The 14454-nt window shown below is 35.0% G+C and overlaps 2 protein-coding genes and 1 long non-coding RNA gene across 4 annotated transcripts in view; 2 read left to right on the forward strand and 1 right to left on the reverse strand.

The window, feature by feature from the left end:
- Positions 1–14454, forward strand: part of LOC125384752 — a 101941-nt gene that overhangs the window by 6178 nt on the left and 81309 nt on the right. The window lies entirely within an intron of this gene.
- Positions 1621–8410, forward strand: LOC125384754. Of its 2 annotated transcripts, XM_048404620.1 has the most exons (5): positions 1621–1977; positions 3105–3145; positions 4181–4484; positions 5967–6395; positions 8048–8410. In XM_048404620.1, exons 1-5 carry the CDS (start codon positions 1738–1740, stop codon positions 8264–8266), a joined length of 1233 nt encoding a protein of 410 aa, XP_048260577.1. In that variant the 5' UTR covers positions 1621–1737; the 3' UTR covers positions 8267–8410. The 2 variants fall into 2 exon arrangements, 1 of the variants encoding a protein (XP_048260577.1); XR_007223514.1 differs by lacking the exons at positions 1621–1977; positions 3105–3145; positions 4181–4484; positions 5967–6395 and adding an exon at positions 7788–7929 and having other exon boundaries at positions 8048–8230.
- On the reverse strand, positions 12585–14331 carry LOC125384755. The gene is made up of 4 exons (XR_007223515.1): positions 14152–14331; positions 13375–13499; positions 12814–12906; positions 12585–12660 (listed from the first exon to the last, which is right to left on the reverse strand). It is a non-coding gene; the product is annotated as an uncharacterized LOC125384755 (long non-coding RNA).

Here is a 14454-nt window from a genome sequence, read left to right on the forward strand (position 1 = left end):
TAGAAAAAATACAGAAAACAAGAAGACAAATGCATTGGCTAACAAGCCGAAAATCCAAACTAAGCACAGAAAACAAGTTAAAAATATATAAAACGATCATAAAACCAATCTGGACGTACGGAATACCACTATGGGGGACGGCAGCAATGAGCCATATAAACAAAATAGAGGTAATACAGGCTAAAATCCTCAGGACAATAGTAAACGGACCTTGGTACGTCAGAAACGAAGATATACGAAGGGACCTGGGAATGCCAACGGTCAAGGAAGAAATCAACAGATACTCCGAGAAATACAAATTAAGAATAGCAACACACATAAACCGGCTAGCTGCGGAAACATACAAAATCACAAATATGGACAGAAGACTAAAAAGGAAGCACCCAGCAGACCTTATAAAGGACATAACCTAAGAAACACGAGGATGGTACCCCGCTGGGGATAGCCACCAACATGCTAATTTAACCGTTAAAAAATTCCACCAAATGTCCAAATTGGACAAATTGTGAATTTTAATAAATAAATAAAAAAAAAAAAAAAAAAAAAAATAACGAGAGCGATTCGCAAAAGAAAATATCGACTCGCAACATTCGCTCTGGGCACGTGCTGCGTGAGCGCGTCTGCGTAATCCGTTTTTAACGGGCGAAAAAGTCAGTGTTATTGCTAAAGCGAACGTACTAAGAAAAAAGTAGCGAAGCGTAGAACTTTAAAAATAAAACAACATTTTTCCACGTTATATTCCTTCTGATATTTACGAAGCCTTCGTGTGCCAAAAGAATCTGACATTCTAATGTGACAATAAACAGGAAATCTTTTAAGCAAAAAGAAAAGAAAAATACATATATCTCGAGTTCTCATTGGGATTAGGGGCGTGTAACGAATCTTCATTTGGATTAACCATTGTTGTTATACGATATGGATGATATTTACTGGTACCGATATGATTACAGTACCGATATGGTACAGAGTTTGACAAGTAACCGTGGCAATTAGATACTCGAGATGCCAATGACAATGATCTTAGGTTCAATAACGAATCCACGGTCAAAGGGATAACAAATACGTCTTCTTCCAAAGTCTAAGTCGTACTGAGCTTACTTGTCCACAATTCAAGTGTAACTCAACTTACTTGTCTACAGTATAAGTAGAACTCCCTCAGTCCAAATGGAACTGCACTTATATACTCGTCTCTGTACCCCTCGGGTCAACTATATTTTTAAGGAGATCTATACAATTACTCCATAGCTTTGTTAGGTAAAAACGTCCATGCCATGACCGTGGCTACGTTTAGCGACCAGTTGTGTCACTTCGAGCCCAAGCCTACTGTCATAAATTTCGGGTAAACATAGTCGGATTAAATCATAAACAACTACTTCTGAGTTTTATTATTTAAGTGCAGCTATAATAAAAAGTCTAGACTAAAGTATTGGGGGTCTTCCCAAAAATTCCAAAAGAAAGGCCCCGATGTCCTTTTATCTCCAACATGTATATAGGAGAAATAAAATAGTATAGTAATTTTTTAATTGCACACTAAATTAGTATTAAATTCCATACGATATTTTCAAAGATCTTGTATCTTTGAATCTATCAGATTTGTTTTTAGATACAAAAGAAAATTAATAAAAATGTGACTTATTTTTATTCATTCTTTTGTACTGTTCGATCGTTCTCCACTATGATACGGTTTCAACGAAGAAACGTTTTATTTATGTTCAAGTGAGAGTTTTCTAAATCAAGATGAGAAGACAATGGTACAGCCCGAATGTGAATGTGGCAAACTATGGCGAGCCTCAAATCGTCATAGAGGAAAGCACATCGGGCGAAGAGGAAGAGGAAGGGCGAAGGAACGAGTCGCCTCCGCGTTGCATGGATCCCGATTCGACACCCTTAAATCCTCGTCTATTGTCTCCCTGGCGAGAGGTCAGGAAACGCTCTCTACCGACTCCGCAATGTACTTCCGGGATAACCGCATCACAGGTACTGTCTGATGGTCATATCTAGAAGAACATACTTGCTTACGGGCCACATCCCCTTTCTTGATAATGTATTTTTAGTGTATCCTGTTAGCTTAACAAAACATAACGTTGTCCAACGTTATTATATTATTGCATAATATATTTAAAGAAAAAGATTGATCGTACCTTCTGATCTGAAAAAATAGCTCTGTTTATACATTATACATTATATATGTGTATGGGAATTAACTAGTGTCTATATAGTTTCACACTGACAAAATAGTTTCGAGTTACTTGAATATAGTTGCTTGATTCAAGCAACTGTATGCGTTAACAAAATAGTTCCAACTTACTTGAAAATAGTTGCTTGATTCAAGCAACTGTACGCGTTAACAAAATAGCTTCAAGTTATTTGAAAATACTTGTTTCACTCAACTGCACACATTAATAAAATAGTTTCAAGTTACTTGAAAATAGTTGCTTGATTGAGGTAACTTGACCAATCTGAATCATCATAAAAACTTGGAAGGATATTTCAGGCAAAATTACAGGTTCACATTGGCAAAATGATTTTAACTTACTTGAAAATAGTTGCTTGATTCAAGCAACTGTACACGTTAACAAAATAGTTTCAAGTAACTTGAAATTAGTTGCTTGATTCAGGTAACTTGATCAGTCTGAATCATCATAAAAACTTGGAAGGATATTTCAAGTAAAATTACAGATTCACATTGGTAAAATAATAGGTTCACATTGACAAAATGGTTTCGAATTGCTTGAATTCAAATCGTTTGACGAAGCAACATGACTAATCTGAATAGTTTAATTGTCATCTTTATTCAAGACTCACATAGTCAATCGAGCCATTCGGAAATCACATTGACCAACTCCAAAATTGAAAAGTTGAGAAAAGTAATTACAAGTATCGCAAGTGGTGAGACAATATGCGATAAAAGTGAAAAGATGAGCGTGGCGTTAAGCTCTAAGGAACTAGAGGTTTTGTGAGAATCAATCGTGTACTTGGACGATGAAATTGCGAAATTATGAGATTGTCCAAAGATGAAGTTGGTCAATTTGACTTTCGCCAGGCTCGATTGTCACTACGACAGTTCTCGCGTAGCGAAACTATCTTGATGTTTGTGTGGACAGGTGAGACGAATGAGCGATCGTGGCGGAGAAGGATCAGGACTGTTACGCTGCGCAACACATCTGCAGTCCATCCCGCGCGGCGTGACAGCCAACGGTCTACGTGCCGTCCTTCGAACCTTCCATAGGCCTAAGGACCCACCATAAAGTGAAATCCTAACTGCATTGTTCGCACACATGGTTTGAGTCAATCTGACTGCCAGAAAAGACTTTCTAATTCCAGAAGTGTTTTCAGCTGGTTCTTTAGAAGGGTCCTTGGGTTTATTACGTGCTCTTAAGAATTGCGGAGAAAGCAGGTAGTGGCCTAACGAAAAAGGCGGAGATCTCCCTAACGGAAAATCCGAGTCTCCCCATAAACAATGTCGCCTAGGACCCAAGTTAGTAGGAGGCTTTTTCCTCCTATCTTCCTTCCCAACATTGGTCATAACCAATCAGCATCGCGGATCATTGCCCTCACTTTCCTAACTGAAAATGTAAGCAACGAATCCGCGTTCTTCGGTCAAAGGGCACACCCATACCGAGCTTTCCTCCGCATTCACATTAGAATAAAACTTTAGAGTTTGATCGTCTCTCACGGTGCCTAGAGTTCCTGCATTTCCTACAACTCTCACCGTTCCTACCTCTCTAAGAGTTTGATCGTCTCTCACGGTGTCTAGAGTTCCCATAATCCCTATAACTCTTACCGTTCCTATATCTTTCAGAGTTCCTTCATCATTTCCAAGGTGCCTACACGGCCTAGAGTCTCCTAAGGCTCTCACATTATCCAGAACTCCGACAGTTCCTATAATTCTCAAGGGCCTAAAGCGCCTATAGCTCTCCTTCTCTCATCCAAGACTAACCCTTCTCTCGTTATCTGTATCTTAATCAACGGCGTTACTACTTTGTGTGATTGTATAAAGTGTTGGAAATATACATTATTATAACTCAGTGACTACCAGTGTTATACCGCATCAACCACCCCGATTATCCTAACCGAAATACGGGGATCGAACTATTCGTGGTGTCGATTATTCTAATCGTAACGGGAATTTACGACTCCCGTTGACGCATATTCTAACGACCGCGTTTTCCCGCGATAGCTCGAAAATACAAGGACCATCGCCGAGGGAAGCTACTTTCCTGTCCACCCTCTCTCAAACATCGGCTCCTCAGCTAGGTGGCCGAAGACATTCGGTCGTTACGATTGAAAGAGTGTCACCGACTTTGTTTGGCCGTAATCGTCGCGAATCAATCGCCCGTTTTCCTTTTGGAGTCGTGACCAGAATATTACCGAGTCGTCGAGACCCAGAGTCTAGAATGTCCGCACCACCGAGCGGTAGAGGAAGTACGCACAATCTTCAGTTGGACATTATGGACGACATCGCAGACCTAAAAGCGAGGAAGGTAAGGATCTTTCGTTTATTTTAGCCGCTCTATCTCCGCTAGTTTGCAGACTAAAAAAAACCGAGTTTAAGGTTGACGAACTTCTATACGATCGTGCGAAGTTAAGATTTGAAAGAACCAAATATTCGTTGCTCTCCAGGTATACAATTTTCATCGTATTATTTATTATTTTATTCTTTGTAACTTATAATTATTTACACATCATATCGTTCTTTATAACAATGTACGCATACGTGGATTCATCAATTACTTTTTTTTTCTTCTTTTTTAGATGGAGTTAGAACAATTATTAAATAGGCGAAAATTAACAGTTAAAATTACGGACGAATCGAGTCGCTATGGTTTTCATTCCTTGTTCGTCAGGAGCCTCGCTAAGGAAGCACGTCTTCGTCGGTGAAGCTTATAGCATGGTCGCGAAGAAGCTTATTTTTCAATTGGAATCATAAATTATTAAGCAATAACATAGAAATTTGCTTCATTCCGCGCTCAATCGCCAGGGACGTGTCGTAAACTCGGTATCTCCGCAGGGTAATTTGGAATTATATTACAGCGGTACAAGTTGCCGAACTTCCTCACCCGCAGAGATATCGTGATCTTCTCGGAAAACTAACATCTCGTGTTAGTTCAAGTAGCGACCCATCTTTGCCAGTAGAAGGCGCGCCAAGAGCACGTGAAAGGCTGGTCATGACACTCGCGGCATTCACACCTCGAACACAGAAAAAGATACTTGTTAACGTTCAAGCGGTTCAGATATTGATCAACTTTCGCGCGACACAAACGTTGTTCAAACTTGGAACGCTACAGGCATTTTTCAACTCTGTTACGAGCAAACTTATACATATTCATTGAAGACATACGAAAGAATACGCGCTGTATTCGTTATCATGCGTTTTTTTTTATTAGAGTTCAGACTTTTATGGATCGTCATTATTGGAACAGCAAGCGTTCAGTTCTGTTCTTCCCTACGTGCTCATAATCTTGGCTGATAACCGCCATTCGCTATATACATCGTTGGTATCGACGTCAAAGGATTAATACAGACAAATACGTCCGTACAATCCGATTTGATTGATTTTAGATTTTGCATCAAACAGATCTCTATATAAACAGATAATTTCTGATTCTAAACATTTGTATTGCTTCTTCTTCCGCTTTGAAATCCTCTACAAACGCCTTTTATAGTCGTTCAACTTTTCAGCTTACAGAAAAGAACATTACGCGTATTCCTAGCAATCGCCCAAAGACTCGAACGTGTGCTTCGATAAAGCTCGCTTAACTTTCATCGACACATCGATAACTTTGCGTTCCAAGATGTTATTACGCCCTAGAATCCCTAACATAATTTTAGAACCAGAATTTCTGTGCAAAACAATTCCATCGCTTTGTCACGTTTAACGGCTCAATCATCGAAACATGTATCATAACGCACGAATTATGATAAAAAAGAAACTGTCTTTCGAATAAAAGCAATCCGTTTGCCAGGTGCGCTTAAGGATGTACAGGACGTCGACGGAGCAAGTGTACGAAATGCAGCCGCTGGAGGGTAACAGTTCTGTTCAACGTTACACTGAACAGCCGAAACAACGATTCTTTGAAATGCCTACTCTGTCGGTTTCGCCGACGTCTTCTCTCCGAAAGCGCGTCTCGGAACTGCCAAGAGCCGCGAGAACACCCGTTTTCGGTGCTGCGGGCATGGTCTGCTCTAATAGGGATCTGATATCGATCCTAAGCTCGGTAGGGTCTTCCGCGACGGAAATGTCGAAGAAGCCGGAAGATTTAGCAACGGCCAGTTCAAGTCTTAGGTTCGATGAATTGAAGGTAGTGAAGGCGATGAAGAAAATGTTCGGTAAAAAGTCCCCTAATAGCGAGGTCGTATGGGACAACACTAGTGGAACCAAAGTGGACGCTCAGGTAAGTTGTATTTCTCGTTACGATATCGTTTCTTGTTTAAGAGCCATCATAGGTGAAAGGAGGAATGAAAAAGAAAATCGTAAATCGTAAAATCTCTTCCAGAGAATGCACTTTATCGTAAAAATTAATAAAGTCAACAACAACGTGAAATTAAATAATTGTTGTTTGATATTCTGTATTATCGATATAGGTGAAACGTGGAGAAGATAATTTGCAATCATTGCGGACAATATCGCAGTGACATTATTATCAATCGGTAATATTAAAGATAAAATTCATATGGGATGAAAACAGAGCGTCAAAAGTGGTTATTTTTCGATCTTCTTGCGAAGGGAAAATTCCTGCAAAATGTTTAAGAACGGCTCTCAACAAGGAATAAAAAATGTTATTACAGTTCCATTTTCGTGTTCGTTTTTTTTTTTTTTTTCTACATGATCCATGTGAAATAATTCTTCAGATGCTCTGCTGGTAAATGAATCGACGTTTGTAATAGAGGAAATATGAAGTACAGCGAGATCGTTGTTGGCTATTGTTCTACACCGATATCGACAAAATAATTCTTCGACAACTCTATTGATAAATCAATTGTAGTTTGAAATCAAAAGAAGCTGAAGTACCATCAGTTTGTTGCTACGAGAAAAATAGCCACCAACGATCTCGCAGTAATTCGGATTCGTTCGATTTTAAACTTCAATTGTTTTACCGACAGAATCTCTGAATAATTATTTTGCTGGTAAATTCTGCTGGTATATCGATTAGAGTTTGGAATCGAGCAAATACGAAGTACAAGATGGCTATTGTTCTCACGTAGCAACAGTCTGATAGTATTTCAGATTCGCTTGATTTCAAACTTAGTTCCCTTGGTTTAATTACTGATTTATCAGCTGGATCAAAATTTAAAGAAAATGAAGATCAAGTGTAGCGCGTAAGTTTGACCTCTGCTTAATTTTTTCATCTCTACACTCATCTTTTTCAACTTCCATGTCACATTTCGTATAAATGCTAATAATTCTTTTTTTTTTTTTTTTTGATAAATTCTCTTAAACGTCGCACAAGAATTTTTCGTTCGCGAGGAGGTGCAAAAATGGCCACTTTTTGACTTAGGTCAAAATTTGCAAATTTGGGGTTAGCCCCAACTTAACCACACTTTTAATCCAACATGAATTTTATTTTAATATTACTGATCTCTGATGGTGGATCTGCGATACTGTACTTAATGATTGTAAACTATCTTATCGACCTCTCATCTATATTAATAATATAGGAATATTAAATAACAGTTAAATACTTGAATATATGTTATTTGATTTGTTTTAGAACGAAGCTCATTCTCTGGAGTGAAACTTTTAGTTTCTCTTTCTTACGCGATAAAGGAGAGGTGCAAGGATTTAAATATTTATAACATTATGACCTTTATTCTTTAAGCATGAAAATATTTTAAATACAAGCATATAAATATTACATATAAATATTTCTATTTACATATACATCAAGTAAATTTACATATACATTTTCATCTTGGTAAAAAGAGCATGTAAGTTATCGTATTTACTATTACGTATTTTAACGCGAAATCTCGTTTCATAAAAATTTTCATTCAAATACGTAAACACATAATATTCATAAATTTATAAGAACAATTTTGTCCGTAGGTATTTGGTAGCGCAATTGAGAAGATATTAACGGCGCAGAAGGGAAACGATACGGAGATACCGAGGGCTTCCGGGTCGAGCGGAAAGCCCTCGGTATCTTCGAACAAACCAATGTCAGGTGAAGTGACAAATTTGTTTTGGAATAGCAAGAACCAAAAGCAGACGGAATTCAGCGAACCGTCTCTCTGTTCTTCCCTAAAGGACCTATTCAAGAAGTAATGGGGAAGAACAAATACTAATAAATGTTAAGTGTCTCTAGTTTAATTAACACTTCTTTATCTAAGAATTTCTTCCCTAAAAGACCTATTCATTATGTAATGTAGAAGCACAAATACTAATAAATGCTAAGTTTCTCTCGTTTAATTAACACTTATTTATTTAAGAATTTATTCAGAGATTAACACGACCTAATAGATGACTGACAATCTGGTGTAATTCAAATTAACGAGCTATACTTTCCTTGTACTTTCTTATTGCTATACCTCTACAATATTCTTTTATCGTATCTGTCGATTTTAATCTCACACAAATATCTAATAAATGTGTATACAGTAGTTGACGAAAATATTAGATAGAAGATTTTTGCGAATATATATTATGTGTGTTAGTGTCTTTCTTCACTTCACTTCAATGTAACGAGACGTGTCTATCATGATTACACCGGTAAAAATTGAGACTAATTTGGAAATATATATATGGAAGCTAGAAGTTGCTTATTGCAGACGTACACATAGCAAAAAACTAATGTACAATGTAAAGAGTATTTTTAAACATATGATTGATTAGGTAGCAAAAATGCTCCTACTAAAAATATTGTGACTTATTTATACAATACATAATTAACTGTCCAAATACCGATGGTAATCAATAAGCATCTTATAATTCCTATTTACATTTGTTTCAAAAGTTTCTTTCGTTTCATAAGGAAATAATAGATGCACGACACTTTTTGTTTTATATTATTTTATCGATTTATGTATGAACTATTTTGTAGTAATAGAACAAAACGAAAGAAACTTTTGAGACAGCCTAATGCATCTTGAAATTCATGAAAAGCTTCAACAAAATATTCATGGAAAGTTTCTGTAAGCGTCCGAGTACTTTCGTGAGCCGTTATATGTATAATAATTCGTTACAATGTTAGTGATAGCTTGGAAAGTGAACTATTTTTATTATACATCTTTTTACTTTCCATATTACGCTCATAGATACTCTAAAACGCCGCGATACTAACTCTTATCTATCATGTTTACGAATGCCTATAATTTGTGAAACCGCTTCTGATTTTACGGAAATTTTGCAGTTGCTTGATGAATGAAACAGATTTGTTAAGAGAATCACATGTTATAGATACCTGAACTGTGATTTATTTAATATATCTTTCCTGATTTGTTATCCTGCAACATTTCCATGTTTTACGAAGCTTTAAATTAAATTTCACAAGTTTATTTTCCTTAAGCTAAAGACGATGCTCGTGAAATATTTATTTCTGAAGTAAAAAGTAAAAATATAGCTTACATATTGCTTGTATTTAATCATGTATTACGATTAATCCTGTTGCGATACTCGTATATTTCAGTTAGGCTCTGGTTTTAGTAAACAAGAAAGATTTATAATATCTTAAGAGGATGTTTAGCATGAAATCATGCTAATAAGAAGTTTTTCATGTTTTTCTTCAGGCTTAAAATATTTTTTAATGTTGTGAAAAAATTGGGTTGAAAATGAATAAAAGGGTGCAACAGGGTATTTAAATAACAAACTAATATCTCTTATATGAATAAGTCGAGTGATATGTTGTAAATTATTATCACAAAAAGACACCCATTTTTATTATTGTTTTCTAAACAAAATTCAATATGATTTGTTATACCTGTAATAGGAAGTTTCTTTAACTAACATTTAGTTATCGATCCTATTTTTATTGAAGTTTAACAATACTGTTCAATGTTAATAATTATTAATTTATAAGTGAAGGGTAATTCCAACGAAGAAAGATATCATTTGCAAACAAATAGCTTCCGATAAAATCAGCATTGGTACTGTAAATTTAAGATATTATAAATCTAATATGTATTGTATCGCAAAGCGGGATTCATGACGAAAAATTAAATATAAAAGTCCATGAAATTTCGCAAATTTAAACATCTCAGTTGATACAGCTTTAATAAATGTGGACAAAAGTTTAGTCTATCTCTATATTTAAATAACGCATGATATTTAATTCTACAGTATAATTAAACAAAGATTCGAAGCTGAAAATTTCGAAATATAATTGAACAATATATCGTACAATAAATGTTATATGATGTTCTGTAAAGGAGAATTGCATTTTTATGAAGAGGATCAAAGATAAAAGAGATTTTTGTTGAACGATACGACCGTTTCGAAATTCCATTTTGATTTTGTGTATGTATAGTGTATCTCGTACAAAAGATATTACAACAAGCGTCCAGTGATAATGTGAAACATTATTCAAAATTTCTAATCTCGAGTGTTTCAAGTCCTAGAATTCATCTTAATAAATATAAGAAGGACAGATTAAATTCAATTTGATTTTTCTAATTTTCTCGTTAATAATTAAATATGAGCATCAATCAATCAATAGTTCATAATGCACGGTATAATGCGTGTATAACATTTATCTGATTTCAATTAACTTACGTTTAAGCAAAATAATTATTCGAACTAGTTTATCATTCACATTATTACACATTTTAATTGTATATATATCTAGTACAACAGAAAAAGGATGTTTTAGGATTATGAGTATTCATTTAATTTTTAAGAAGAACAATAAGATTCAATACATGTACACAATAGTTAAAAATATGAAATCCAGTCGCTTTTACATTAAGTACCATTTCCTCGTAAATGAACATACAAAAGATAAATGTCAATAACTATAAATGCCTGTTTAATGTTTCTTTTTTGTTACGATTATATATGTAAAATTAGTTCTTGTAATGAATACTGCTTATAGAAATAAGGATTATTTTTCACTTGAAATAAGTTTGCTTTGATATTTTAAATGACTGAATAAAATGCGGACAAAATATTTTAACCATACACGTAAAGATTCAAGTACGTTACATACAATAACTATAAGAATATATTTTTAAAAACGTAAGAATTTGTACTTTAGATAGCAATGCGTTTAAAAGTTATTTTATGAATTCACTTTATTAATTACTGATTTAAAATCTCCAGCATTTTCAATAAAATGTCCAGAAAGTAGAAGAAAAGTACAACAAAAGTAGAAAACAGTTAATTTTGTAATATAAATTTATAGTCTACCGAATTAATACTCATATTTCTAAAACAGGGTCTATACACTTTCAAAATTTCAATCAAATCATATGCATAGTATTTCTTTTATCTCATATCCTAATTTCACCACATTGAATTCTCTAAAGGAAGATGAACTATTTATTTTAGATAACGCAAATCCTTTATTTTAGATATGCAAAGTCAAATATATTTTTGTCAATAAAGACACAAAAAATCTTAGATGTCAAAATGTCAGCTTTAAGAACAGTAGACTTGCCTGCCTTCAAACTTAAATGTCCTTTCCAGTAGTAAAACTTAAATAACATTAACAACGGCAGTAATATTTACGCCTACAGATGGAGGATATTAAACTTCGATTAAAATACAAGTAGCTCAATAAATATGTGTCTAAGTACGATGGTTAAAGAATAACGATTCGTCATTCTTTATTCCAGCGCTTAATGCTATCCATCTTTCAACAAATACAATCCTAGAACAATGCCGCTGAAGAGAAATGTTATGCGTGAATTTATTTGCCTTTGCGGGACGAAGGTTTATTAAATTATTAAATGAAAATGAAAGTTTATTAAATGATTGTAATATATTATATAAATATATATATATATATACATACATATATAAATATGTATAATTGTGTGTATAAAAATTGATATATGTATGTATGTATAAAATATATATATGTATGTATATATATATATATGTCGGTTTGGCGTTAAGATTAGAGTTAGGGTTAAGGGCGTGAAACGAATCCCTATTGGCGCTAGACGTGATCGTTATGCAATAGAGGAGATATTTACCAGTGCAAACATGACCATGATGGAATTGGACAAGTAATCGCGATAATTTGATACTCGAGAAGCTAATGACGATGATCCTAGGCTCAATAACGAATCCACGGTCAACGGAATGACGAACTCTACTCTTCTTTAGCGTCTAAGTTGTACTCAATGTTAATGCGTGGGGCAATCACTACGTATCCGATAGTTACTTGAATCGTCGTCGAGATCGTACCGGAGAGTAACTCTCCGTCTCGACGATGCCGTCGAGGAAAACTATAATGGGTGGGTCTAAGGACATGAGATCCTCGGATTCGTCAAAGAAAGCTTTTGTTCCAAAAGTGAGGGAAATGAGCGCTGTTGCTAATTGGTCGATCTCCATATCGGCGTTTTGAAAGAGATGCTGGCCGTCCTTGAGGGGAGGTTGTTGACGGGGGGCATCGTTCGTGGAAGATAGGTTTTTCCTATCTTCCCGTAGTTGCAACAAAGACAAGGGATCGTTCACGGTTGTCCAATTTAACAAAATGGAACTCGTTGCATTTTATCGATCTAAAACGTCATGCGCAGATATTTTGACCTATATAATTTATATACCATACACTGTACAGATAAGTAGAAAATAAAATAATTGACACTCGCATATGCGTATCTCAGATAGTTACTACTTTACTTAAATGATTTAATTTAATGGAAATCGCTTACCATACCGTCTCGTTTTTCCGCGTATAAAATCATTCGTACGATCACTAGAATCATGTTGGATTCGAGCGATGGATCCATGTAAATTGCACTGACCTAGGATTAAAATACGTACGAAAATGTAACAGGCGTTAAAACAGTATTACAGCCTTACAAATAAATTATTATTCAAAACTCTCGTAAATACATCGTATCTTATATAATTTTCCTAAAAAATTAATTTTATTCGTTATATTTATCTTAGGAAATGTACGTTATTAATCTCAACAGCATTGGAAAACCAATTACCGAATGGCTGAAATTAATCGATTACAAAATTCCATTACGGATAAATTATTCGCTGAACTTTTTAAAAGATACGTGTAAGCTTTGAACAATGTAAACAGAAAATACAGAGCTTCCATCCGAGTATACGATCGAGATGTTTGAAAGCAAGTAGCGTACCTTGAAAATACAGAGATACGCATAACTCTGCCCTATGTTTCCCGGTTGCTTGCGTACATATGTAGGAGGAGGTATTCTATATCTAAATATAATAACAGAATTTCGTTTGGTATTACTTACGATGTTTAAAAGAGCCAAGATATATTGTTGTACTCGAATTCCATGAAAATCTACCACGGAGTAATCAGCAGCTATTCCAAGCTCTAGCCATCGTGGCGGCGAATCCTTAGCAGCTGGTCTTTTCTCTAGAAATGACTTATCTTAGAAATCGACTTATCTTCCACGAAATTAGAAAGTCTACTCGACTCGACTTGATAGCTTAAACGCATGATTATTAAAAGCATAAATTAATATCTACGAGCAAGTATTCATGGAATAATTATTATGATATAAATAATTATTTCAAAAGTATAATTTCAAAAATATCAATTCGGTATCACCGTGAATTTCATCCTGCAAATTTCTTTAAAATTCTTGACAAATTTTGGTAAACGTATTCCTCCAGCAAATTTTTCTATTTTTCTATTTTTTTACATTAAATTAGGCAAGATAGATAAAGATTCGTGCAATGGACAATATACATATGTATAATAGACAGGGAATAATAAAATAAATTAAAAACAGCGAAATATAGATGAACGTGTAGAAGATCAAGCGAGAGTGGAACGCAATAGGGAGAATAATTGTAAACCGAGTTCCTTTTAAGGCTGAAGATAAGCTATTCTTATATTACATGCTGTTATTATTACTTTTGTACACGATAGATTGGAATATCAGTACAATTTCTTTCTTTCAGTAATATTCGATGATTCGTTAATTTATTAACCGCTATATTGTACGTGGTAAGTAGAAAAGCAACGATTGTACAAGAATGGCATTTGGAAAAATAATACTTACTTGATAATCTGTTCCTTTGCCATTTAGGACCAGAGAAGTATCCAATTTCCTCGGGATTTGTTATTTTATATAGGTTGGGGTTGATAATCAAGCTGATCCACTCGGATTGGTTATCACACCTTTTATTTTCTCTCTTATACAAAACACCAAATCACACAGCAAACGCCTAATCTTTCCCAATGCGTCTTAGCAATTAAGACGTGGTCGACTCCCAAGACAAAAGAGCGTCGTTAGGAGTCGTACCAACATAACCCTAGTAACCTTTTAGTAACTAGCGGTCATACCAACTGAGCATTTCTCAAC

Source organism: Bombus terrestris, chromosome 3 (genome assembly GCF_910591885.1).
Source record: "Bombus terrestris chromosome 3, iyBomTerr1.2, whole genome shotgun sequence".
Classification (NCBI taxonomy): domain Eukaryota; kingdom Metazoa; phylum Arthropoda; class Insecta; order Hymenoptera; family Apidae; genus Bombus; species Bombus terrestris.